Source organism: Poecilia latipinna, unplaced genomic scaffold (genome assembly GCF_001443285.1).
Source record: "Poecilia latipinna isolate Pla-1442-1.1 unplaced genomic scaffold, P_latipinna-1.0 Scaffold348, whole genome shotgun sequence".
Classification (NCBI taxonomy): domain Eukaryota; kingdom Metazoa; phylum Chordata; class Actinopteri; order Cyprinodontiformes; family Poeciliidae; genus Poecilia; species Poecilia latipinna.
In genome coordinates, this window is record NW_015112964.1 from 346,911 (window position 1) to 369,279 (window position 22,369).

At 48.2% G+C, this 22,369-nt stretch overlaps 3 protein-coding genes and 2 long non-coding RNA genes across 9 annotated transcripts; 3 read left to right on the forward strand and 2 right to left on the reverse strand.

The window, feature by feature from the left end:
* The first annotated feature begins 1,963 nt into the window (after positions 1 to 1,963).
* Positions 1,964 to 4,586, forward strand: LOC106949522 (tubulin alpha chain). The gene is made up of 4 exons (XM_015035805.1): positions 1,964 to 2,066; positions 2,897 to 3,119; positions 3,207 to 3,355; positions 3,550 to 4,586. The coding sequence occupies exons 1-4, from the start codon at positions 2,064 to 2,066 to the stop codon at positions 4,522 to 4,524; spliced, it is 1,350 nt and encodes a 449-aa protein (XP_014891291.1). The 5' UTR covers positions 1,964 to 2,063; the 3' UTR covers positions 4,525 to 4,586.
* A 37-nt stretch (positions 4,587 to 4,623) lies between these two features.
* Positions 4,624 to 13,722, reverse strand: LOC106949519 (receptor-type tyrosine-protein phosphatase-like N). 3 transcript variants are annotated; one of them, XM_015035800.1, is made up of 22 exons: positions 13,548 to 13,722; positions 11,622 to 11,672; positions 10,334 to 10,444; positions 10,111 to 10,228; positions 9,906 to 10,020; positions 9,566 to 9,839; positions 9,283 to 9,387; positions 9,174 to 9,211; positions 8,887 to 9,026; positions 8,626 to 8,696; positions 8,371 to 8,435; positions 8,091 to 8,303; positions 7,544 to 7,828; positions 6,906 to 7,053; positions 6,765 to 6,838; positions 6,593 to 6,670; positions 6,324 to 6,443; positions 6,074 to 6,240; positions 5,896 to 5,949; positions 5,760 to 5,824; positions 5,615 to 5,688; positions 4,624 to 4,992 (listed from the first exon to the last, which is right to left on the reverse strand). In XM_015035800.1, exons 1-22 carry the CDS (start codon positions 13,624 to 13,626, stop codon positions 4,921 to 4,923), a joined length of 2,517 nt encoding a protein of 838 aa, XP_014891286.1. In that variant the 5' UTR covers positions 13,627 to 13,722; the 3' UTR covers positions 4,624 to 4,920. The 3 variants fall into 3 exon arrangements, with proteins under 3 accessions (XP_014891286.1, XP_014891285.1, XP_014891284.1); XM_015035799.1 differs by having other exon boundaries at positions 9,174 to 9,208; positions 9,906 to 10,038; XM_015035798.1 differs by having other exon boundaries at positions 9,906 to 10,038.
* Positions 10,451 to 11,553, forward strand: LOC106949524 (uncharacterized). The gene is made up of 2 exons (XR_001425398.1): positions 10,451 to 11,141; positions 11,174 to 11,553. It is a non-coding gene; the product is annotated as an uncharacterized LOC106949524 (long non-coding RNA).
* Positions 13,723 to 15,013: 1,291 nt separating the features above from the next.
* Positions 15,014 to 21,664, reverse strand: dnpep (aspartyl aminopeptidase). 3 transcript variants are annotated; one of them, XM_015035802.1, is made up of 16 exons: positions 21,560 to 21,636; positions 21,280 to 21,309; positions 21,082 to 21,166; positions 19,253 to 19,341; positions 19,075 to 19,188; positions 18,885 to 19,010; positions 18,143 to 18,267; positions 17,961 to 18,045; positions 17,774 to 17,881; positions 17,161 to 17,238; positions 17,010 to 17,090; positions 16,780 to 16,940; positions 16,555 to 16,594; positions 16,379 to 16,480; positions 15,785 to 15,952; positions 15,123 to 15,173 (listed from the first exon to the last, which is right to left on the reverse strand). In XM_015035802.1, the coding sequence occupies exons 3-16, from the start codon at positions 21,155 to 21,157 to the stop codon at positions 15,123 to 15,125; spliced, it is 1,404 nt and encodes a 467-aa protein (XP_014891288.1). In that variant the 5' UTR covers positions 21,158 to 21,166; positions 21,280 to 21,309; positions 21,560 to 21,636. The 3 variants fall into 3 exon arrangements, with proteins under 3 accessions (XP_014891287.1, XP_014891288.1, XP_014891289.1); XM_015035803.1 differs by lacking the exon at positions 21,560 to 21,636 and adding an exon at positions 21,416 to 21,548; XM_015035801.1 differs by lacking the exon at positions 21,280 to 21,309 and having other exon boundaries at positions 15,014 to 15,173; positions 21,560 to 21,664.
* On the forward strand, positions 15,149 to 15,573 carry LOC106949525 (uncharacterized). The gene is made up of 2 exons (XR_001425399.1): positions 15,149 to 15,222; positions 15,254 to 15,573. It is a non-coding gene; the product is annotated as an uncharacterized LOC106949525 (long non-coding RNA).
* Positions 21,665 to 22,369: the final 705 nt, after the last annotated feature.

Here is a 22,369-nt window from a genome sequence, read left to right on the forward strand (position 1 = left end):
TATACCGCTCCAAGATGGCCGCCGTATTTCCTGCGCCGGAGCAGCCAATGCGGGGTCTACTCTTATATTATGTCTATGGTTTGAACCATTTGGATTGTCCAGTTTCAATCAGACAGCCAATCAGCAGGCAGCCAGTCAGCAGGCAGCACCAACCCGGGAGCCAGAACCTTTCTGATGATGAACAAATGAAGAAATGCTCTAAACAGCTGACTTCAGAACGCTTTACAGCAACAACTGAGGGACAAAAAGAGCCTTCATCTCATTCATCTATAAACATTGTGTTTCCAGTGTTCCCAGTGATCCCTGTGGGCCGTCCTTTCTGTCCTGGAGTATGTAGAGGACTCCTGTTCCTCTGCATACTCTCAGCTCAGCTCCTCATGTTGCTCTTAGTCCAAAATAAGCGTAAAGTTTCACGGAAACATCTTGAGATTCCCCTGCAGCGGCAGAATAAGCTGATTAATATTTTTAAATGTTTTCCACTAAAATATCTGAATGATGCTGAATTACTGAGGACTGTGAGAAACAATGAATCATTATGTTTAGACCTTTGACCTACATCACTTGGATTAGCTCTGCTCTTTAATTTAATCCAGACTAAATCTCATTCCTGCCATTCCTGAGCTGGCCTCTCAGAACCACAAATCGCTTTCCTGCTTTAAAATATCGTCTTAAACCAAACAAATGAGACATTATACCACATAATAATCTGATGTTGTTTTATTTGGATGTCCAAAAATCTTCAAAAAAAATAGTTTTTGTTTTAAACTGCACATTTAAATAAAGATTGTTAATGTATGAAACTTTGAACCTGCTCTGGGATGGCATGCTTTAGACGGTGACTGGCTTTAGTCTTTTATTATAAGGTTGTTGACAATATTGGGACTTTAGAGGAATCTTTGATATTTAAAGATGTTTTAATAAAAAGTAAAATCCATTAAAATCCATAAAATGTTCCTACTGCAAGACTTTTTCTGATCTGTCCTGTTTGCTTTTAGGCTCACCCATTTGGATATAAGGTCAATTTATAAAAATATATATATATCTATGCTTAAGGAACATTAAAAACTATAAATATGAGCAGATAGTCTGTGTGATTCAAGTGAGATTTTTCTATCCTTTATCAAAGTTAGAAATCCTATGAATTGGTTTGAAATGTTAAGCTAAATATTTATTTTACTATTAAGTTAGCAAATAACTAACAAGCCTGTTTATTCTGTACGACGGAGTATTGGGGCTACGTGTAACAGAGAGAGGAGCTTGTGTGTGTCTGTGTGAATTTTGATCAAAATGATTGTAGGGTTGAATGTGTTTGTGAGATTTTTGATCTCATGGCTTCCCCCACCAGAACGCTGGTGGAGGTAGGTGCGAGAGAAGCAGCTCTTTACTTCTTTTTTTACTTAGGGTCATATTTTTCTAGTTCAACAATTAATGAAGTACTATAAGAATATTTAACATCTACAAATATAATTTGTAAAGTTTTTCTCGTGGTTGAGCTGGAAAAATGTGACCCTATGAGTGGGAGCTGCGCCGGTTGGTGTTCGAGGCTGACCACTCAGTCACGACACTAACCGTGGCTTTTATTTTTCAGCTTGTCGGACCACTTGCCTGCAGTCAAAGCCACATTGTGAAGAGTTTTTTATTCTGTATTGTACTAGGTGACCGACAACTAAACAAGAAGAGTTACATACACTAAGAAAAAATATTCTCAGAACTTTTTAAACTTTTATTCTCAAAATACAGTGACTTGTATTATTACGACTTTATTCTTGTAATATTATAACTTTAGTCTTTATTCTAGAAATATTACGACTTTATCTCGTCATTTTATTTTTCTTGGTATGACTGTAGTACTCTGTTGTACTCATAGACATAAATACGTCTATGGTTGTACTTGTGACGTTAGTTTATCTGCTTCCGGTAATCTCCCGCCTTCAGCCGGTTCAAACCGCTCGTAGCCCCGCCCCCTGTGAGCCTTTATAAGCGAGCGGCTCTCCTGCTGCGTCACACACTGCTTCCAACTGCCGATCCTTGAACGTCGGAGAGAAGGAGACAGACATCTCAAAATGGTGAGTAAACCGCTTAAAACTCGCATTTATATCGTAAAAGACGCATCTACAGAGAGAAAAAGTTGTTGAAATGTTTTAAACAAATGTATAAGTCACACTTCATCCGTGTTCTCTGCAACATTTTTTTCCATTAATCGGCGTCGAAGAAGGCCATGTTGGCGCAGATTAAAAAGATCACAGTTTCACAGTTTACACTTCAGTTTTATAATCCTTTAGCCAGTCAGTGCTTTCACATATTCCGTTTAGTTATTTTAAATAAACTCGGGTCATTTTTAAATGTATTTTAGCTAAAGGAGTTCTGGGCGGTAACTTTTAAATGTGAGGCGGACAGATAACGCCCTGCGGGTCCGTGGACGTTACATTGGGGGTGGGGCAGGAGCGCGGCTTCCTGCCTGCGTCGATGGGGCTTTTCCCTTTTTCTCCGTGATGTGAGGGGTAATAAACACTCATATGACCCAGTTGGATCAAGATCCAACTGGTCTGCATTGAGACACCTGAGGGCGGAAACTACGTCACTGCTCCTGGGATGGTGCGTTCAAGGTGCATTCTGTAATCCGATGATTAAACGGAGGAGTTAAAGCTTTGAAACGACGGAGAACATCTAGAAAATAGTCTGGATAAGTAGGTGTAGGAAGTAATTTTGTAATCTGGTTTCCTGATTAGGAAATGTGGCTGAACTTTACTAAAATCTCCTTAATGAGTTCACAATGCAGCATCTGCTAGCTATACTGATAGAGTTCCTCTTAAAGGGCCGGTGTGCTGCTCAGCTATTTATCATACCTAAAGTCAGAAACCATTAAGCCTGATCACTTTTCTCCTCTTCTCCATAGCGTGAGTGTATTTCTATGCATGTGGGCCAGGCCGGTGCCCAGATGGGCAATGCATGCTGGGAGCTCTACTGCCTGGAGCACGGCATCCAACCGGACGGCCAGATGCCCAGTGACAAGACGATCGGAGGTGGAGACGACTCCTTCAACACGTTCTTCAGTGAGACTGGGTCTGGGAAGCACGTCCCCAGAGCCATCTTTGTGGACCTGGAGCCCACCGTGATTGGTCAGTGCTGCCTGGAAACGCAGCAGCTTAAACATGGAAACATGTTCAGAAAACATGGCTGACGCTGAAGGTTTTTCCCTCCAACAGATGAAGTCCGTACAGGAATGTACCGGCAGCTCTTCCATCCTGAACAGCTGATCACCGGCAAGGAGGACGCAGCAAACAACTACGCCAGGGGCCACTACACGGTCGGCAAGGAGATCATCGACCTGGTTCTGGACAGGACACGCAAACTGGTGGGTCAGGGTTTTGTTGGCTTCAAGGGTCAAGGTCTCATTGGGTCAAGGTGTGGTAGAGATGATGCCCGGCTGGGTCAAGGGGTCATGGTCTGGTTGGACTGAGTTGCAGTTAGGTTGAGGCCTGGCTGTATTGCAGTCTTGTTGCGTGGCATCAGTCTCCTCCTGACGTTCTGGGTGTGTTCTGCTTTCAGGCCGACCAGTGCACCGGTCTGCAGGGCTTCCTGATCTTCCACTCGTTCGGTGGGGGAACCGGCTCTGGCTTCACCTCTCTGCTGATGGAGCGTCTCTCTGTGGACTATGGAAAGAAGTCCAAGCTGGAGTTTGCCGTGTACCCGGCTCCCCAGGTGTCCACAGCGGTGGTGGAGCCGTACAACTCCATCCTGACCACCCACACCACCCTGGAGCACTCGGACTGCGCCTTCATGGTGGACAATGAGGCCATCTACGACATCTGCCGCCGCAACCTGGACATCGAGCGCCCCACCTACACCAACCTGAACCGCCTCATCGGCCAGATCGTGTCGTCCATCACGGCGTCGCTGCGCTTCGACGGCGCGCTCAACGTGGACCTGACAGAGTTCCAGACCAACCTGGTGCCGTACCCCCGCATCCACTTCCCCCTGGCCACCTATGCGCCCGTCATCTCGGCCGAGAAGGCCTACCACGAGCAGCTGTCGGTGGCCGACATCACCAACGCCTGCTTCGAGCCCGCCAACCAGATGGTGAAGTGCGACCCTCGCCACGGTAAGTACATGGCCTGCTGCCTGCTGTACCGTGGCGACGTGGTGCCCAAAGACGTCAACTCGGCCATCGCCACCATCAAGACCAAGCGCTCCATCCAGTTCGTGGACTGGTGCCCCACTGGCTTCAAGGTGGGCATCAACTACCAGCCGCCCACCGTGGTGCCGGGTGGAGACCTGGCCAAGGTGCAGCGCGCCGTCTGCATGCTCAGCAACACCACGGCCATCGCCGAGGCCTGGGCACGCCTTGACCACAAGTTCGACCTGATGTACGCCAAGCGAGCCTTCGTCCACTGGTACGTGGGCGAGGGCATGGAGGAGGGCGAGTTCTCGGAGGCGCGGGAAGACATGGCCGCCCTGGAGAAGGACTACGAGGAGGTGGGGACGGACAGCGTTGGCGATGAAGAAGAGGGGGAGGAGTACTGAACGCACTGACTTGATTTATCATGTTTGTGCCTTAAAATTAATAAAGTTGATCTGAAACCTGATTGGTTGAGTTATTTACACAGGAAGTCACACAGCTGCTGCAACACAGATTTATTTAAAGTCACACTTACAAAATCAGATTTATTTTTATAGTTTTCTCTTGCTGGAGGGTAACACTACATAGACAGGAAATGCACAGGGGGGGCGGGGTCCATGAGCAGCAGAGAAAACCTGGAGCGGATCCGCCTCTGCAGGTTCAGCTACAACACAACACCAGCTGTCTGGGTGGGTAAAGCTTGTGGTGCATTCACATGCACATTTCACGCAGGTTCTCCTGAATGCTCCTGAACACATCGCCTAGATCATCCTGAGTCGGTGCCGGGGGTCGTCCAGGGGTCACTGGGGCAATGCCTTGAGGATGGCGTTCACCTCCTCTGCAACTGCCGTCAGAGCAAACTCAAACTGGTCCTGGAGAGGAAGACAGGATGGTGGCGCTCATGTCCCCAACAAACTTTTACCTCCTGGGACAAAACTCAGTCAGTACAAACTAATGAAGGGCCATGAAATGTTCCACTTTATTCTGCACATGACATTAAAATAAGAGGAATGAGTATAGAAATATAAACTAAGTTTATTTCTGTAAATATCCTCCAGTTTGTGTCCTCGAGCAGAATTTGGGTCACTCATTCAAGTTTTATTTAATGAGTTCACTATGAAACTTTGTTTTGTACTTGAAGTATTTAGAATATTTTAATTTGTATCTTTTTTTTTTTTTAAGGCAGTGAAAATGCCACTGAGGTTTTTTGTGACTGAACCGCCAACCTTGAGCTGAAAAATAAGTTGTTTTTTCAGTGTGTGGGGCCACAAGGCGCCCCGGGCGGCTCCTTGCACCAAACACTGGGTCAGTTCCATCTGCCACCAGCAGGTGGCGGCGTAGCTCAGCTTTACGCCTTTCAGAGCTGAGAAGCATTAGAAACCAGAACAAGAATCTGCTCTAGAAACGATTAGTTTTAAGTTTTGGGGGTTTAAAGTGTGCTTAGTAAAACTGAGCTACTGTTTGGTGTATCAGGGTGGTCCGGTTCGGACTCACCTTGGTGCGGACCATCCCGGGCCGCTGGTCCCGGACGTGCTCCAGCGTAGCGGCGATGTCGATCTCCTTGACGCCTGCGGGGAACCAGAATCAGTCGGTCAGTGACTGGAGCAGCAGTCGCCGCCTCACCCCACATCTACTGCACCTTTAGCCATGCGGTTCAGAACCATGTCGATCAGGATGTACGTCCCGGTCCGCCCAGTGCCGTCGCTATGGAAACACAGGAAAAGCGAATCAGAAACAGTCCCTTGGTTGTAACACCTGGGATCAGCTGATTGTACCTGCAGTGAACGATGATGGGGCAGGAGCGTCCGCGGTAGCATTTATTCACCTTCCTGACAGAGAAACAGGACACGTTAGGGATTCATACCCAGCATTGTCTCTGTAGCTATGAAAACAAGTCCAAATAATCCATAAAGATCCCAGGTTGAGACCAAAGCAGACGGGAAGCTGCAGTACCTGCGGAAGTCCAGCAGGGGGCGCGTGGAGGTGGGGATTCCCTGCGCTGGCCAGCTGAGGAAGTGGAACTGCGTGAGCGTGCGCGTCTCCTGCGTCTGCACGTTCTTCAGGTAGAAACTGCGCACCAGGAAGTCGTTACACCAGATGTGCTCCGACACCAGGTTCACCTGGAGGAGGAGGGAGAGGGGGGAGTCACACCTGGACACCAGGACACCTGTCCAACCTGGACACCTGTCCAACCTCCACCCACCTCGTAGATGTGGTAGAGGGAGGAGCCTTCATCTGGCCAGTAGCGGTCACACTGCTTCTCCCCATCCTCCACCAGAGCAGTCATCATCACAATCACTGTGCAGCCATTCTCCCAAACCATCTGCACACACACACACACACACACACGCACACACACACACACACACACACACAGCCGCCATGTTTGTTACTGACGAAGCAGGCAGCAGCCATATTTGTTACTGATGAAGCGGGCAGCAGCCATGACACCTGCTTCCCCTCTGAACTCACCTGCCAGAAGTCAGAGATGGTGTGTGACAGGGGGCCCTGGGTTGCGATGTAGGCCGGCATCCTGGGGTCGTGTTCAATCTGCAGGTCGCAAGGAGGTCAGGAAGAGGTCAAGCAGAGGTCAGCTCCTTGACCAGAACCATCAGAACAAGGCTGTGGGTCTGAGTGGACTTACGATGGTGCTGGCGTTGACGTAGTCGGAGCGAGATGGGTTGCTGTCGGCCTTCAGCTTCACCCTGGAGTGGTCATCTGCAGAACATGTGACCGGTTAGGTTCTGGTTCTACCGGGCCGGTGTCAGTGTGTGGAGTAACTCACAGGGCACCGAGTCAGGGCAGCGGTTCTTCTTGGCGTTGGCGTCGCTCTGGGCCACGGAGACGGCGCTGGGTTCTGCCTGGTAGGAGCAGAGAGCGGCCCACTCCTTCAGCAGCCGGTCCTTGTTCCGCAGGTGGTCCTCCATGTAGGCCTGGGGAGCCAGAGGGACCGGGTCAGACTGGGTCACCAAATGATTTACTGTTTCTCTTCTATAACTGATTCCTCATGGAGTTCATTATATTTTCTAACTGTAGTTTTTAAACTTTTGTTCAAAGCCAATCTGTTAATTCCTCCATAATCCCAGTTTTATTATTATAGATTCAGGCAGATTAAATAATATGCCATTCTGTAAAGATATGTAGCTCAAACCTGGGATATGAATATGGCTGAATATTCCATGTTATTCACTGGCAGTGACGTCACCATGACACCCACAGCTCCAGTTAGCAAACCTTCATCTATTGTAGCCGGATGTGGGCGGAGCCTAAAGGCGGAGCTGCAGCACAGCAGAGAGGAAGGGGGCGGAGTCTGACCCAAAGCTGCTGCATGTCCTCCCGTTGAACGTTATGTTTGTGTTTGACCTTTTGACCCAGTCTGCTGTGATTTGACTAGAACACAGTGTGGTGTTGTGCGGTCCTGACCAGGATCATGTGACCCGTTGAGATGTCCATGTTGGCCTGCGCCGGCTCCTCGCACCAGGACGGCGTGCTGCTGTGGGAGCTGGGACTGGGCTGGGCGCCGTCGCTGAACTGGGACGACACGCTGCTCACCCTGGAGTCTGGCCCGACTCCGCCCGCCACACCGGCCCCGCCCACCGCGCCGGCCGCGGCCCCCGCCGCGCCGCCGGCCCCGCCCACCGCGCCTAGGGCGGCGGCCTCCAGCCGGCCAAAGGCGCCTTTGGAGGCCATGTGCTGCCGACACAGATCCTGGTGACAACGTTAGCATGTTAGAATGATACATTTACCAATACATCTGGAGCAATAATGACCAATAATCACCGATTAATCAACTTATCATCTAATTCAGTAATCGATTAATCACTAAAAACACAGGAACTCCAAACTTCCTGATATGAATCTTTCCCTTCTGGATCCAGCTGGTTCTCCCAGGATCCCTCAGCACCACATTCTCTCCTCTGTTTCTCCAGGTAATGGATTCACCATCACCTACAGGTGGGCAGAGCCTCACCTGGTATTCCTGGTGGGTGAAGCCGCCGCCGTCCGGGCCCAGGCCAAGCTTCTTGGCAGCCAGGCGGTGGGCGTGGCGCCGCAGGCAGGCGATGGTCATGGCCGCCACCAGGATGCCGCCGATGCACGCCATGGACACCAGCGTGGCAAACACCCAGCGGGAGCCGGGCTGGACTCTGGTCGCCAGGGGCAATGATGACTTCCCCTCTTCCGTCTGCACAAACCCAGAATCCTCAGCGCTCATCATCAGAACCATAACAGAACCAGGTTTCAGGTCTCACCTGTTCGGTGACACTCTGGAGAACCTTTAGACCGGTCTCAGGCTCCAGAAAGTTCTGCCCTGCAACTGAAGACATCATCCAGGTGTCAACAGGAAGAACGGCACCAATTGGCTGAACGGCTCAGATGGAGGATCTGCCTCCTGTCTCTAAGCCCCGCCTCTTTTCTGACTCGAAGTCCCACCTCTTTTCTGACAGTAAGCCCCGCCTCCTGTCTTTAAGCCCCACTGCTTGCCTGTAAGCCCCGCCTCCGCTCACCTGGTTGGTGTGCAACCGTCAGGTTCCTGGAGTTGGGTCTGGTTCTGAAGGTGACGGCCGGTTTGACCGCGCTGCAGAGGAGAACTGGGTCAGAATCCTCAGATCATCATCATATTGATCTGTTATTATTATTATTAGGACTGTTTTTGCCCAGGGCGGCAGGGCAGATGGGGCGTCCAGAGGAAGAACGCTCTGGTTGTCATGACGAACACACTCTGACATGTGATTGGCTGATGCGACAGGAAGTAGAAGCTGCCGTACCTCTGATTGGTGTGTCCGGACAGCTTAGCTACGCCTCCTGCGTCCTGATTGGCTGGCTCCTTCTGTCCTCCAGGTGGCCTGGCGGTTGGGGGCGGAGCCTCCTGGAGAGCCGCTTTATATGCCATTAAGGCCTCTGTGAGCTGATTGGTGGAGAGAGACGTATCACCTTACACTGGTTGCCATGGTGATGCCCTCTCTGAGGCCAGTCTCCGTGCCATTCTGCACCGACACAGTAACTAAAGCTAAATGAGCCCAGACCCGGTTCTGATTGGACAAGCAGGACTCACCTTCTGCTTGGCTGCTGCGCCGTCTCCCAGGCGATCTGCTGGAAGACAACAGACATTACTGACCTTTTACCCCTGACTCCTGGCCTCTGACTGCAGGCTGCTCACTGACCTGCGCTCTGCTGGGGGACAGAGGACGAGTCCAACCGCTGGTCCTGCCACACTGCAGACGGGTCCAAACCGTCCAGCAGCAGAGACAGTCTGCGCAGGGAGCGCCCTGGAGACACAGAGATAGGAAACTACAGGAAACTACAGACTGATAAACTACAGACTGATAAAAGAAAATACTGATAAGCTACAGGAAAACTATGGGTAGAACTCCAGACTGAACTACAGAAATATTAAAAACTCCAGATAAACTCCAGACTGGTGTGAGAGCCAGTCTATCAGCAGACCGTCCAGTCCTGACAGGATATCCAGCTCCTGCTTCTTGAGCTGAGGATCCTGGGAGTTGTAGTCCTGGTTGTAGTCCAGAGGGATGTCCAGGTCAGGCAGCAGGGAGGAGCTGGCGGCCGGCGCCCCCCGGTGACGAGGCAGTGCCGGCGAGGAGGACAGGTAGAGGGACAGCAGGTCCTGCAGCAGCAGCCGGTCCCGGTCCAGAGCGTCGCCCCGCTGGAAGGTCGGGTTCTGGTCCAGGGACTTGAGGGAGCGCTGCTCCTGGTTCTGGTTCTGCAGCACAGACAGTGGGTCAGTTCCTGCTACCGCCACCGGGGGGCGAGGCGAGCCTGCTCTTACCTGATGGTATGGGTCCAAAACCAGGTAGTCCAGGTACTGCTGCATCAGCTCGGGTTCTGCTGGACCTCCAGGGTCCAGTTCTGTCTGAGGGGCCGGGCCCAGCAGCCTGGAGGACCTGGGGAACCAAACGGAACTGGGTCGACTCGTTAACGGGTCTCTTAACGGTTCTGACTTGTTATTAGACTCATTAACGGGTTCTCCTTACGGTTTGGGAGGGTTCTCCTCCGGGTCCATGTCTGGGTCCAGATCTGGGTCGGTGGTAGGAACCCGGCTCAGCTCCCGGCTGATGATGGACTGGGTCAGCTCGTCATTCCAGGTCAGACCTGGAGGTCACATGACACAGTGTAACTTGCTGAGACCTTGTTTACTATGCTGAGGCTTCAAACATATGCTCTGCCGCAGTGGATGGGGCCTACAGTCAGACTCACCCTGAACCATCAGGCCCTTCAGGATTTCCTGCAGCCGCAGCAGAACCGGGCCGGAGACTCGGTACCGGACCGGCTTCTGGTCTGGAGAGCGGCACTGGCCGAACAGGCCGTCTGGACGGGACGACACACAAGGTCAGCCTGGTTCTGAAGGACAACCCAGAGGAAGCCCCCAGCATGATGCTGCCACCTCCATGCTCTCTGTTTGGTGCTGAACTGGTTTGACTGGGTCAGCTAATCGCTGCAGAAACTGTAAATGATTCACCAGCATCTCAAACTGTCGCCATGGTTACATGCTGACACTCAGACACAGGTTTACTTTTAGCATGAACCCATTTGCACTGATCATTAGCTTTGTAACCATAGCAACAGCAGAGTCAGGTCTGCTGCAGGCTGAGCTGACTAGCTGACTCACCACCACCAACATGAAGGAGACTCCGGCTGCTGATGTCACTGTTGTCATGGAGATGGACAGGCACAACAGCGACTGGCTGAGACCTAGTTTACTCTGCTGAGGCTTCAGTCATATGCTCTGCTTTGTTAAACATTAGCTTCGTTAGCTACTAGCTTCATTAGCTTTTAGCTTCATTAGCTACTAGCTTCATTAGCTTCTAGCTTTGTTAGCTTTTAGATTCACTAGCAACTAGCTTCTTTGGCTTCCTTAACTACTAACTTCATTAGAAACTAGCTTCATTAGCTTCCTTAGCTTCTAGCTTCATAAGCAACTAGCTTCATTAGCTTGTAGCTTTGCTAGCTACTAGCTTTATTAGAAACTAGCTTCTTTAGCTTCATTAGCTACTAGCTTCATTAGGTTCATTAGCTACTAGCTTTGTTAGCTTCTAGATTCATTAGCAACTAGCTTCCTTAGCTTCATTAGCTTCTAGCTTCATAAGCTACTAGCTTCATTAGCTTCTAGCTTTGTTAGCTACTAGCTTTTTTAGAAACTAGCTTCTTTAGCTTCCTTAGCTTCATTAGCTACTAGCTTCCTACAGAGAAGAGCTAAAACCTGAAAACAATACAATACATATTAAATTGTCGTCTTTCTTCCAGTCAGGAAAAGTTTTCTCTGTGTTTTTTTTTTTGTTTTTCTTGCTGACTAAATGTTCATGAATTAACATTTGGGTTTTCTAAATGCAGTAAATGATGTTAGATCAGGATTAGGATTTCTCTCTGGAATGTTCTCCTGTCTTTCCCCTTCTGAAGAAATCAATATCTTCCTATAATCTGCTTCGGATTGGTCTGGATTTAATCTGTTATATTTCAGTATTTATTGATATTAATTTAAACTCACCATCGCTGCAGAGCTGACCTCTGGGACAGATCTTCTTCTCAAACAAACAACCTACAAAAATCAGAAAAACATTTAAATCAAAGTTTAAATCAAAGTTTGGGTTTCATTTTCCTCTCATAAATATCACCATGGAAACCAGGTGAGGCCACATTTCACCACGACCTGCTGATGTATGATGTCACAGTGATGACATCATCTAAATGTTTTTCAATTGGAATCAGAGCGGAAATGCCTCCAGTCTCCGTGGCAACCCGCTGTCTGCTTCCTTCTGGGAATCTCCCCAAAGCGAGACAGCTGGTCGCCATGGCAACGTCCGTTTCCAGCAGCTCCAGTTGGACTCAATCAGCGTTCTGTTATCGACTAATCGAGCCTGACGAAGTCCGGAGGGACTGATCAGCTTTAACGTGCTGTCAGTGACATTTATTCTGAAAGTCCAGATCTTCCTGTTTCTGCTCTCAGGTTTTAAAACCATAAAGTTATGATGGCTGCATCATATAAACAGGAACAACCTGACACTAACAAGTGCTGAGTCGGTGGTTGCTATGGCAACTCCCGCCTCGCTGGACACTTATCCTGAAACAAATAGTAGCTGCCTTAAAACCAGAATAAATCTGAATATTTATCCCAGAATGAGAGGAAGGACGTTCAGGTCAGACACATGGACGTTTTACCTGCAGGTCCTTCATCAGTTAGAGACAAATAAACTGAAAATAAACAGAAATACATCAAAATAAAAGATCAGAGCAGAAAACTGCAACTTCCTGTGAGCGGCTCAACATGAAGGCAGAGCTGTTCTTCCTGCTGTTTGTTCTGATTTAAATCTGCAGTTCATTAAACGCTCCGTCAGTCAATGTAGTCACAAGGAAATGAGTTGGATAACCTGAAGAGAAAACACTGTGCTTTTATAAACAATGTGTTTATAATCAAACCCAGATAGTTTATTTCATTTAATTTAGTAAATTAACAGCTCTGAATTTGGCTGAACCTAACCATTAACCTGTCTAAAAGTATTGATTAATAAACATTAACACATAATCAGTTAATCTGTGATTGATTAATGAAGAAATGAGAAACAATCTAAAACACGGTGGAGACACTGATATGAAAATATAACCGGAAATGTGTCTGATTGTAAACTAAAGATGGTATGTTGGGATGGTTCACTCTGACTAGTATTTAGAATCTCAGTTTATTCCTCATGATCATTAATATGAACGCCAACTTGTCGCTTCAGCTCCACATGTCATTTTATGGAGAATAACTAGAGATGTTTTCTCATGTTTAACAGGAGCTGAAGGTCAGAATCATTAATCAATAACCAATCACCGGGTCAGGCCTGACGCTGTCCATGGTGCTGAAACATCATCAGCTATGACTCATAACTGTGTGACGTATGTTTCACCAACCCGCAACACAAACACGCATTTCAAAGCTGCTGCGGGATCTGAAGCTGCGGGAAGATGAGGATTTCCTGGAATCAGAAACTGGGACCAGAAACTGGGACCGGTTCAGATCTGGCTTCAGTTTCCAGTAGCTCCGGGAAATCCCTCTGGTTTTATAGAAATGACCCATTCAGTCAGTCAGAGATGGTTTCCATTAATAATAATAATAATAATAATAATAATAATAATAATAATAATGTTTTCTGGGAGCAGTTTCTGTTCTTCAATCCGTCCAACTCTCTGAGTTTCTGCTTCCCTTCGGATCTTCATAAACAGATTCAGATGCTGGTCAGTGATGGCGCCACAGCAGACTGGGCTTCATGCCGGGTCCAGTTCTGGTTCCGACTGACATTAATCCAGTTTCATCCGGAATAAAAACAAACAACTTCCAGAGAAACAAAGTGTCACGTTTCATTAGTCCAACTCTCTCCAGGCGGCCAGTCATCCACATCACGGACCGAACCGGCGCCGGGCCGGGTCTTACCGTGTCGGGCGGCCGAGCAGAGGCGGCAGGAGGCGGTGAGGAGGAGGCAGAGGGCGGCGCAGAGCCGCGAAGACATCATGGCAGCTCCGGTAGACCCGGTAGATCCGGCAGGAGGAAGCTGCTGCGCTTAGCTGCTCCACATGTCTGAGGAAGAGGAGGAGGAGGAAGAACAGCCAGCAGGGGGCGCAACAGCTACAGCTAAAGAAAGATTGATTTATAAAAGAAATGATTTTAGTATCAATAAGGCAGAAAATGATAATATGACCAATTTAACACTCAGGTTTATATTTACATCCTTCATTTCAGTGATGATGCATTGATACTTGATCCGCCAGCAGGTTCATAACAGGCACGCACACACACAGCTGATCCTCCCTTCAACCTCACAGTAAAAACTTCAGAACAAATTGAAATCATCTGAATCCCTTTCGGAGCGTCTGCTAAAACTAAACATCATAACTGAAAACACGGTGGTGGCAGCGTCATGCTGTGGGATCCTGTGATGGTTTGCAAATATTGATTTAAAATCTAACTGGGAAAATATCTGAACATAACCAGCTGTCACTGGTAACTATGGGAGCTGTGAATGGACATTCAGTTTCCAGGATAAAGTGGATTATTGCAGAAGCTGCAGGTCTCTGTCCCTCCCTACCCCACCCAATGCTGCAGTCTTGGCAGCCTGCTGCATGTCTCTGAGCCAGCAGACCACTGGCTGCAGCAGCCCACTGGTATAAAGGAATTTAAAGGTGGCTAATTTAAGGAATGTATTAATAAGAAAAGACACACAAGACTCTGGTCCTTCATTTGCTCATGGACCAAACGAGAGAGATTTTAATGCACATCTGTGGAACCAGAACATCACATTTACATCGTTTCAGAAATCCAAAATCTCTCTCCTTCAATTTCTGACATCAGTTTTTTATACAGTTCCAGCTCTGTGTATTGGGAAGCTTTGACCAATAGCGTTACCGGACTTCATTGCGCAGCAATTCTGGCTCCGTTCACACTGGACGTGTGTTTGGAAGTTCCAAGAACTAGGGGTTGACCTGGAATCAAATCTGCTCCATCAGAAGAACTATTAGTCAAGTTGGTTGTTCCTTATCTGTCCAAACAGAGAATCTTCCCCAAGTCTTGGGTCCAGCCCTGTTCCTTCGTAGGCGATCAAGAGAAAAGACGGGTGCCAGAACTTTCTTGCAAAACAGCTCAAACTAACATCTTTCCTCTGTTACTCCACATCTCTCCAAATCCGAATTCCTTCCTGACTTCCAGGTCAGATTGACCCAGGCCATTTGACACAGTACATTTCTTTTAGGTTAAAACATGTCTTAGTGCAAACTGGTCACAATATAATTTTTAACTATTAATATAATTATATTCCTCTACACTGGCTGCAGCGTCACCTCAACCTCCAGCTGCTAAGGAGGAAGGAACAGACTCAACTAAAATAAAAACAAACCAGACTCTGATCCAGATTGATCAACTTTATTTCTGAAGCTGATTAATAAAATCTTTCTGATAAAATCACAGTGACTTCCTGTCATCAACAGGAAGTAGAGAGACGAGGTCGTCCTGTCCTCAGTCGACGACCAGCGAGTTCCTGATGGACGGAAACAGCTCAAAGAAACCCTGGGGACCAAGCAGACAGGAAGTGGAGGTCAAACCACAGGAATTGGAGGTAAACTACAGAAAAACCACAGGAAATTGAGGTAAAACAACAGGAAGTGAAGGTAAACAACAGGGAATGGATATAAAAGCCACAAGAAGTGGAGATGAACCCCCATCAGGACACTCAGTGACTCAGAGCTGAGTGAGGATCTCCATCTGCCGAGAGATGAGCAGTAAATGGGAGGCCATGGTTGTTTACGTCTGTTTCCCAGACGACGGCTGGTTGTTTAACACAAACACAGGCTGACTGCAGGTCATGTGATCATCAGCGGTTCAGCTAAACCAGCTGCTCCGAGTCTGAAACTCCTTCATCCTCTGACTACCAGGCAGTCAGTGGCAGGAAAACATCCAGAAGACAAAACACAGTCACGTGTGAAAACTGTGAAATGCTCCTGCAGCCATGAGAGGCATGGAAACATCTCTGAGTCTGGAGCGGGTTTGTTTGGGAGATTAGACATGTTTAATAAAGGTTATTTACAGAGTTACTATGGCAACACCATCAAGTCAAAATGGCTGCTGAGCTTTCAGCTGCTTAACCCAGAGACTGGTCACCTTGTACAGGTTGGCATTACCTTGAACAGGGCGGTGCTCTGCAGCACGCTGGAGGTGCAGCACATCTCCCGGATGGAGTGCATGGCCAGCTGCGGCGCTCCAATGTCGACCACGGGAACGCCAAGCCGCGCCGCCAGGATGGGGCCGATGGTGGTCCCACAGGGGCTGTCGTTACGCACCATCACATCCTGCAGGGGCCACACAGACAGGAAGTCTTATTCTGAAAGGACTCCAGAGATTTAACATGGGTTAGTTTGTCCTCTAGTGGTCTTTACAGTGAACTGCAGGCGGAAGTTGGCTGAATGATTTAGTTTACCGTTTCAGTCAGTACTATCTTTGCTTCTATGTCTACTTTACTTTATTTAGACCATTCTGGACGCCTGTAGAAAGTGTTAATGAAGTGAATTCAGTGCAGACACAGAGCTATGAGTGTTAGCATGTTAGCATGACTGTTAGCTCCAGCTAGCTCCATACTGGCTCAGATGTTTCAGGATGTTCAGACAAACTGATGTAGATCTGATATAGATGTGACCTGAGATTCATCAGGTTTGAGGCTAACAGGAAGTGGGTGCGGCTAACAGGAAGGGGGTGCGGCTAACAGGAAGTGGGCCTACCTGCAGTGGCACGCCGACGCGGCTCGCCACCTCCCGGACCACGCAGGCGGTGACGGCGGTGGTGGCGTAGCGCTGGTTGCTGTTGAACTTGATGACGGGGCCCTGAAAGCAGAGAGTGCTTCAGTAAAAGCTGCTCCAATTGGATGGTGAGACGGCCAATCAGGAGGCAGACTGACCTTATGGAAAGCTGGCCGGTGGTTCTCTTCATGCTTCTCCCTGAGGAAACAAGCACAGCTCCAGGTTAGCAGCTGGTTGGTCCACATTTACCTAGCTAACAACAAAGACTGGATCCAGCAGCCCGCAGCATGATGCTGCCTCCGCCAGCAGGATGCTGCCTGAAAGCCTGGTCTGAGCAGAGCGGATCCAGCCGTTGCCGTTGAATGATTCATGAGCAGACTGACGTGTAGTTGGGGTGAACAGCGTGCGCCATGTCGGCACTGATCATGAAGGAGCGCGGCGCCGCCTGCTGGAAGGCGCTGGGGTTGCTGGCGGAGGCGGCCAGTCGGCTGAGGATCAGCTCTGTCAGGTTGGATTGCGCTCCTTGGGCGCTCTCTGACCCCACCTGCAGCAGAAGCAGAGGTCACCGAGGGGACAGGGGCCGGGTCAGAGGTCAGAGGTCGGGTGAACTCACCTCCTCGTTGTCGAACAGAGTGATCATCCTGATGTTGGGGTCAGAGGTTAGAGAGTCAGCGCCGCAGGACTCCAGCAGGCCCTGGAAGATGGAGCAGATGGAAGAAACCCTCTGCAGGAGGAGGAGCTGCAGCTGCAGTACTGGTTCTGACCTGCAGGGCGCAGTAGCAGCTGTGCAGGTTGTCCAGACGGGGAGAGAAGATGAACTCCTCGTAGACTCCTCCTAGAGCCTGCAGGGAAACATGGAGGTCAGAACCTGCTGGTTCACCCGACCAGGACGGGCCGGCCCAAAGCATACACAACATGGGTGCCACGAGGCCGCGGGCGCCACAATACGGCAGAAAATGACTTTCATTTAAATTCTGCTCTAATTCAGCTGCAGAGCAAAAATATATTAAACAAAACGACTAAGAATAATAATACTAGTAGTAATAGCAATAATAATAATAGTAATAATAGTAATAATAATATACTTTGTTCCTGCAGACAACCGAGATACATTCCTGCTGCTTTAGTCATGTAGCAGAATGTAGCATAGCTGCTAGCACAGCTACTCAATATGTAGCTTAGCCATTGCTTTCATTCAGCTGAACCTTCAACGGCCTAATCAAAGGCCGTCTTGCTCACAGTGACATTTAGTTTGGCTGTTTTACTCAAAACATTTCAAATATGAAACAGAAGCCGCCGGCCCGTTTCTGATGGCGCCAACATGGTGGGTTGTGAATGTTTGATCTCCATGGTAACCGACAGGAAGTGCAGACTCACCGCCGGCTGCGTGTCGACCAGACAGAGCTCGAAGTCCAGCAGAGAGTCTGGCTGAACGCCCAGCTCCGAACACAGAACCCTGACCAGGGCGGGGTGGTGCTTGTCAGCCTGGACACAAACAGAACCAGGATCAGAACCAGGATCAGAACCAGAACCGTGCCAGGCGTCGTGAAGGAACGGGCTTCACCGTGTTGGCGGCAGAGGAAGTGTCTCCAGACGAAGATGACCCGGTCTCCAGCTCCTCTTGGACCGCCGTGCCGAGGATGGGAACCCTGAAACAAACACGGTGCGTTCACTGCAGCTGGGAAATCACAGACACCTCCATGTTCTGGCCTCAGTGCTGCATGTAGATGTGTCCCTGGTGCTCACAGGTGGTTTTCCTTGTTGGGGCCGAAGGAGTCGTTCACATCGCGCTGCAGGTGGATGGCCAGGTGAGGCACCCGGAGCAGAGGGCGGGGCACGTGGATCAGCCGCTGGACCAGTTGCCCCTCGCTCTGCAGAGGAAGAGGAGGAGGAAGAGCGATTCAGCATGGAAGGTAAACACTCATCATCTTCACTCTGCAGGAAAAAACTAAAGTTTTACTTTATTTTTTCATTCCTGCAACATTAAGAGAAAAAAACAGGATGATGAAAATATTTTTATTTTAATAAAAGAAAATAGTTTTTAATTATTTTTTTATTAAAAATACTTTATTTTAATAATTACTTTATTTTCTTTGAAGTTACTTTATTATTATTAAGATAAAATATTTTTAGTTATTGTTTTCATAATAACAGAAAATATAGCTTTCTGCCAGTTGACAGACTGGCGACCTGTCCAGGTGACCCCACCTCTTGACCGGACCGTTAGCTGGAGAGGCACCAGCAACCCTCCTGACCCCGCTAGGGGACAAGGGTATAAGAAAATGGATGGATGGATGAAGAAAATATAGTTTCTTATTCATTTTTTGCTTACTCATGATTATTTTATTTAAATAACAGAAAATCTCATTTCCATTTATTGTTTGTTTTTTTTTATAATTGTTTTTATAAAGAACATTTCTACTGTCAGACATTCACAGTACAGCAGACCGGAGCTCTGGCACCCCCTGCTGCTCTCAGGCTGAACTACCTTCACCATGACGCGGCCGGCCACAGTCAGGTCTCGATCGAACCAGGTGTTCCAGATGCCGCCGCCGTAGCACTCCACGCCCACCTGCAGCACGCCCTGCTTCGTCCTCTTGGAGCGTGGTTTCACCTGCAACAGAAGCAGCTGTAGCACCTGGTGGAGCTGATTGGCTGGGCGGGGTTGGATGTCGTACCCTGAGGCAGGGGCTGTCGGTGTGCGCTCCGATCATGGAGAAGCCATTTCCTGGAAGGTACTTTCCTCCCACGGCGAAAGCGATCAGGCTGGAGAAATTCCTCGTCACAAAATACTGCAGAGGAGATTCTGGTTAGCTTCCACCTGCTAGCTCCCTCTGACCTTTGACCTCGACCCACCTTGCTGGCTGGCTTGATGTCCCACTGCTCCGTCTCCTTCAGCTCGGTGAAGCCGGCCTCCAGGAGGCGCCGCCTGCACTCCTCCACCACTGCAGGAACCACAGAAGAAGAAGCAGCTGTTGCTATGGCGATATATATGGTGAACAGAGAGAGGAAACACTGGGGCCCATCTGTTCCATCGTTATCTTATCCATCCATCCATCCATCCATTTTCTGTACACCCTTGTCCCTATTGGGGTCGGGAGGTGCTGGTGTCTGTCTCCAGCTAACGTTCTGGGCGAGAGGCGGGGTCACCCTGGACGGGTTGACAGTCTGTCGCAGGGCAACACAGAGACAGACAGGACAAACAACCATGCACACACACACTGACACCTAGGGAAAATTTAGAGAGGCCAATTAACCTGACAGTCATGTTTTTGTACTGTGGGAGGAAGCCGGAGTACCCGGAGAGAACCCACCATGCACAGGGAGAACATGCAAACTCCATGCAGAAAGACCCCAGGCTGGGAATCGAACAAGCAAAGCAGAAAGGCAACAGCTCTACCAACTGCACCACTGTGCAGCCCGTTCGTTATCTTATCTTGAGCTCAAAGTCACGGCGACCAGAACCGGGTTGGCTTCCTGTTGGCTCAACAGAACCGCTGGTACAGCTACCAGAATGTGGAGCCAGGTCAGAGCAGAATCAGACCGGACCAGAACCAGAACCAGAACAAGTTGGATTAAAAAGAAGCAAACATTTATATTTATAGCCCTAATGTTTACGTTAGAGAACTCTAATAACTCTCAGAAACCCGTCAGCTGGAACTAAAGCCCAACAGGACTTTGGTATGAAACGGGTTCTTCTCCTTTAGAAACAGAATCTAGAAATGTTTTTCTATATCAGTCCAAAACGCTGCAGTTATTCCCCCAGACCTGCAGAAGGCGCCACACGTGGAGTCAGCTGTAAACGGTTCTGAAATTAGAACCACTTTAAGATGGCAGCGCTCTATTAATATTGGGCCGACTCTGACTAGCAGTTAGCATTAGCCTCTATGGCTGCGGCTCTGCTCCAGCCGGAACCAGAACCTCCAGTCTGCTGTTGCTGTTGTTTGGGGTTAAAGGTCAGGTTACTGCTGTCGCCATGGATATGAGAGAAACTTGTTTTAATAAATAAATGTTTCAGTCTCCTCAAACGCCGTTTCCATGTGGAGGTGGAGCAAAACTGTTAAAAAATGTTCTGGACTGACATCAACTGGAGATTGATGTTCAGAAACCATGACAACCGATTTAACAAACATCATCACCATCATCATCGTATGCAGTTAAATAAATCTGCATTTCCCTCAAAGGGAAGCTAAACGTCTCTGCAGATGGTGATGCTGTGGGCCGGTTGGCTCTCCAGTAGCACTCAGCGTTCCAACTCATCTGCAGAGGCTTCTGACTGAAGACTGCAGCTGTATGATGGTCTTATGATGATTATAACACACTAACCTGTCTCCCTAGTCGTACGATTATAGAGACATTGGAGAACAGGTTTGGATAAAACTTCTCTGCATCCAAAGTCTCATGTTCAACTCCTCTGGATTTGAGGTCAAAGTTCAGGTATTATTTTAGATTTTGAGCTGATAATCCATTAGCAGAGTCTGGCAGCTTCTTGTGAATTAATTACTCTAAAAAGTTCAAAAAGCAGCTATAACGAGTAAGGAAAGTGACAATGACAATAATTATTGATTTTAAAACGGCGCTGAGAATTAAGAAGTGTTTAAATGCAGACATCTCTAAATGGGGTTCAGTGTGACGCTTCTCGGATTATTCCAAATGCTAATCATCGCAGTTTCGCCAGACCTTACCATGATACGGAGAGACTCCTCTGTTGACAAACTGCAGAAACTCCTTGGCTGCTGCCTGCACTGCTTCTTTCTTCATGATTAAAGTCTGAAAAACACCCAATAAAGAGCAATAAAAGTAAAAATCAAAGCTGCGAAGGGTTATCAGATCCGAGTCACGAGCCTCAACTCCGGGGAGATGAAACAGCTTGCAAAACTTACTTTTTAGGGGTAAAATATACAAACTTCCATCTGCAGGACACAACCAGTAAATATAAAGTGGATTAAAATGCTAATAAAAATAAATTTGAGGTTTAAGATAAAAGGAAAAGTGGCGTGCGTCCGATAAAGGAATCACCGGTTAGCTGAGCTGAAAAACAAAGCTACGCTCTCCGACTTTCCTGCTTTTCTTGTTCTGCCGACCAGTCAACTCGACTTTCAGCGATGAAATAACACCTCCCACATAACCCACACGTTAGGTAATCATTTTTATAACGCTTACCAGCATGAATTACACTTTCAAAGTCTAAACTCCACCGCAGGGACAGAGGAAAGACGTAAACGACGTTTGCAACCACAGACCGTCAGCGCCACCCAGCGGCCAGGAGGTGACATGGCACTTTATCAGGAGACAAAAACAGATTTCTGATGTTTTTATTTTTTAATCACACTTAATGTTTTAGATCATAAACGAAATTAAAATTTCAAAACAAAGACAACTAAATTAAACAAAAAGGTTAGTTAAAAAGTTTATTATATAATTTATTAATAGAATAATCTGTTCAAGCAAACCGAGCCGCATATGAAACATTTAATTTTCCTCCATGCTGAATCATGAATTAAATGTGATCAGAGTATTTTGGGGGCAAGTTGAAATCTTTTCCCCAGTGCGGTGGACACATCAGGAAGTGCACCATTAAATGGATCAAAATCAAGCAAACAAATGAAAGAAAAAGATTTTAAAATGTCAAATCAAAACCTTCATCTTGAAAGTTTGCTCATTATTTAAGAGAAAATGACCACAAACCCCAGTAATCCTCCTGCTTTGAACATTTCTGTTTATCCTCAGATGGTTCTCACTTCATCATCACAGGAAGCTGCCTTATATGGGCAGGAAGAGGAGGAGGAGGAAGATGAGGAGGAGGAGGAGGTGGAGGATGAGGAAGGCTCAGGCGGCGAGGAGGTGATGTTTACCTCAGCTGTCAGTTCGCATCTTCTCTGCAGCTCTGAAGAAAACCAGAGGGATGAATACACACACACACACACACACACACACACACACACACACGCATGCATGCACACACACACGCAC

Bases quoted from the DNA above. Each gene is read 5' to 3' on its own strand.
- LOC106949522 (XM_015035805.1), top strand. The intron at 3,120-3,206 runs GTCAGTGCTGCC...TCCCTCCAACAG, and splicing joins CCTGGAGCCCACCGTGATTG to ATGAAGTCCGTACAGGAATG. The intron at 3,356-3,549 runs GTGGGTCAGGGT...TTCTGCTTTCAG, and splicing joins TGGACAGGACACGCAAACTG to GCCGACCAGTGCACCGGTCT.
- LOC106949519 (XM_015035798.1), bottom strand. From the start codon at position 13,626: ATGATGTCTTCGCGGCTCTGCGCCGCCCTCTGCCTCCTCCTCACCGCC. The intron at 10,039-10,110 runs GTAAGGAGAACC...GAGTCGACCCAG, and splicing joins GAGGAGAACCCTCCCAAACC to TTCCGTTTGGTTCCCCAGGT. The intron at 6,671-6,764 runs GTAAGTCCACTC...TGCGACCTGCAG, and splicing joins ACGTCAACGCCAGCACCATC to ATTGAACACGACCCCAGGAT.
- dnpep (XM_015035801.1), bottom strand. The intron at 17,882-17,960 runs GTGAAGCCCGTT...GTTTGTGTCCAG, and splicing joins CTTCCTCTGCCGCCAACACG to GCTGACAAGCACCACCCCGC. The intron at 17,239-17,773 runs GTGAGTCTGCAC...GTTTCCCTGCAG, and splicing joins TGGTCGACACGCAGCCGGCG to GCTCTAGGAGGAGTCTACGA.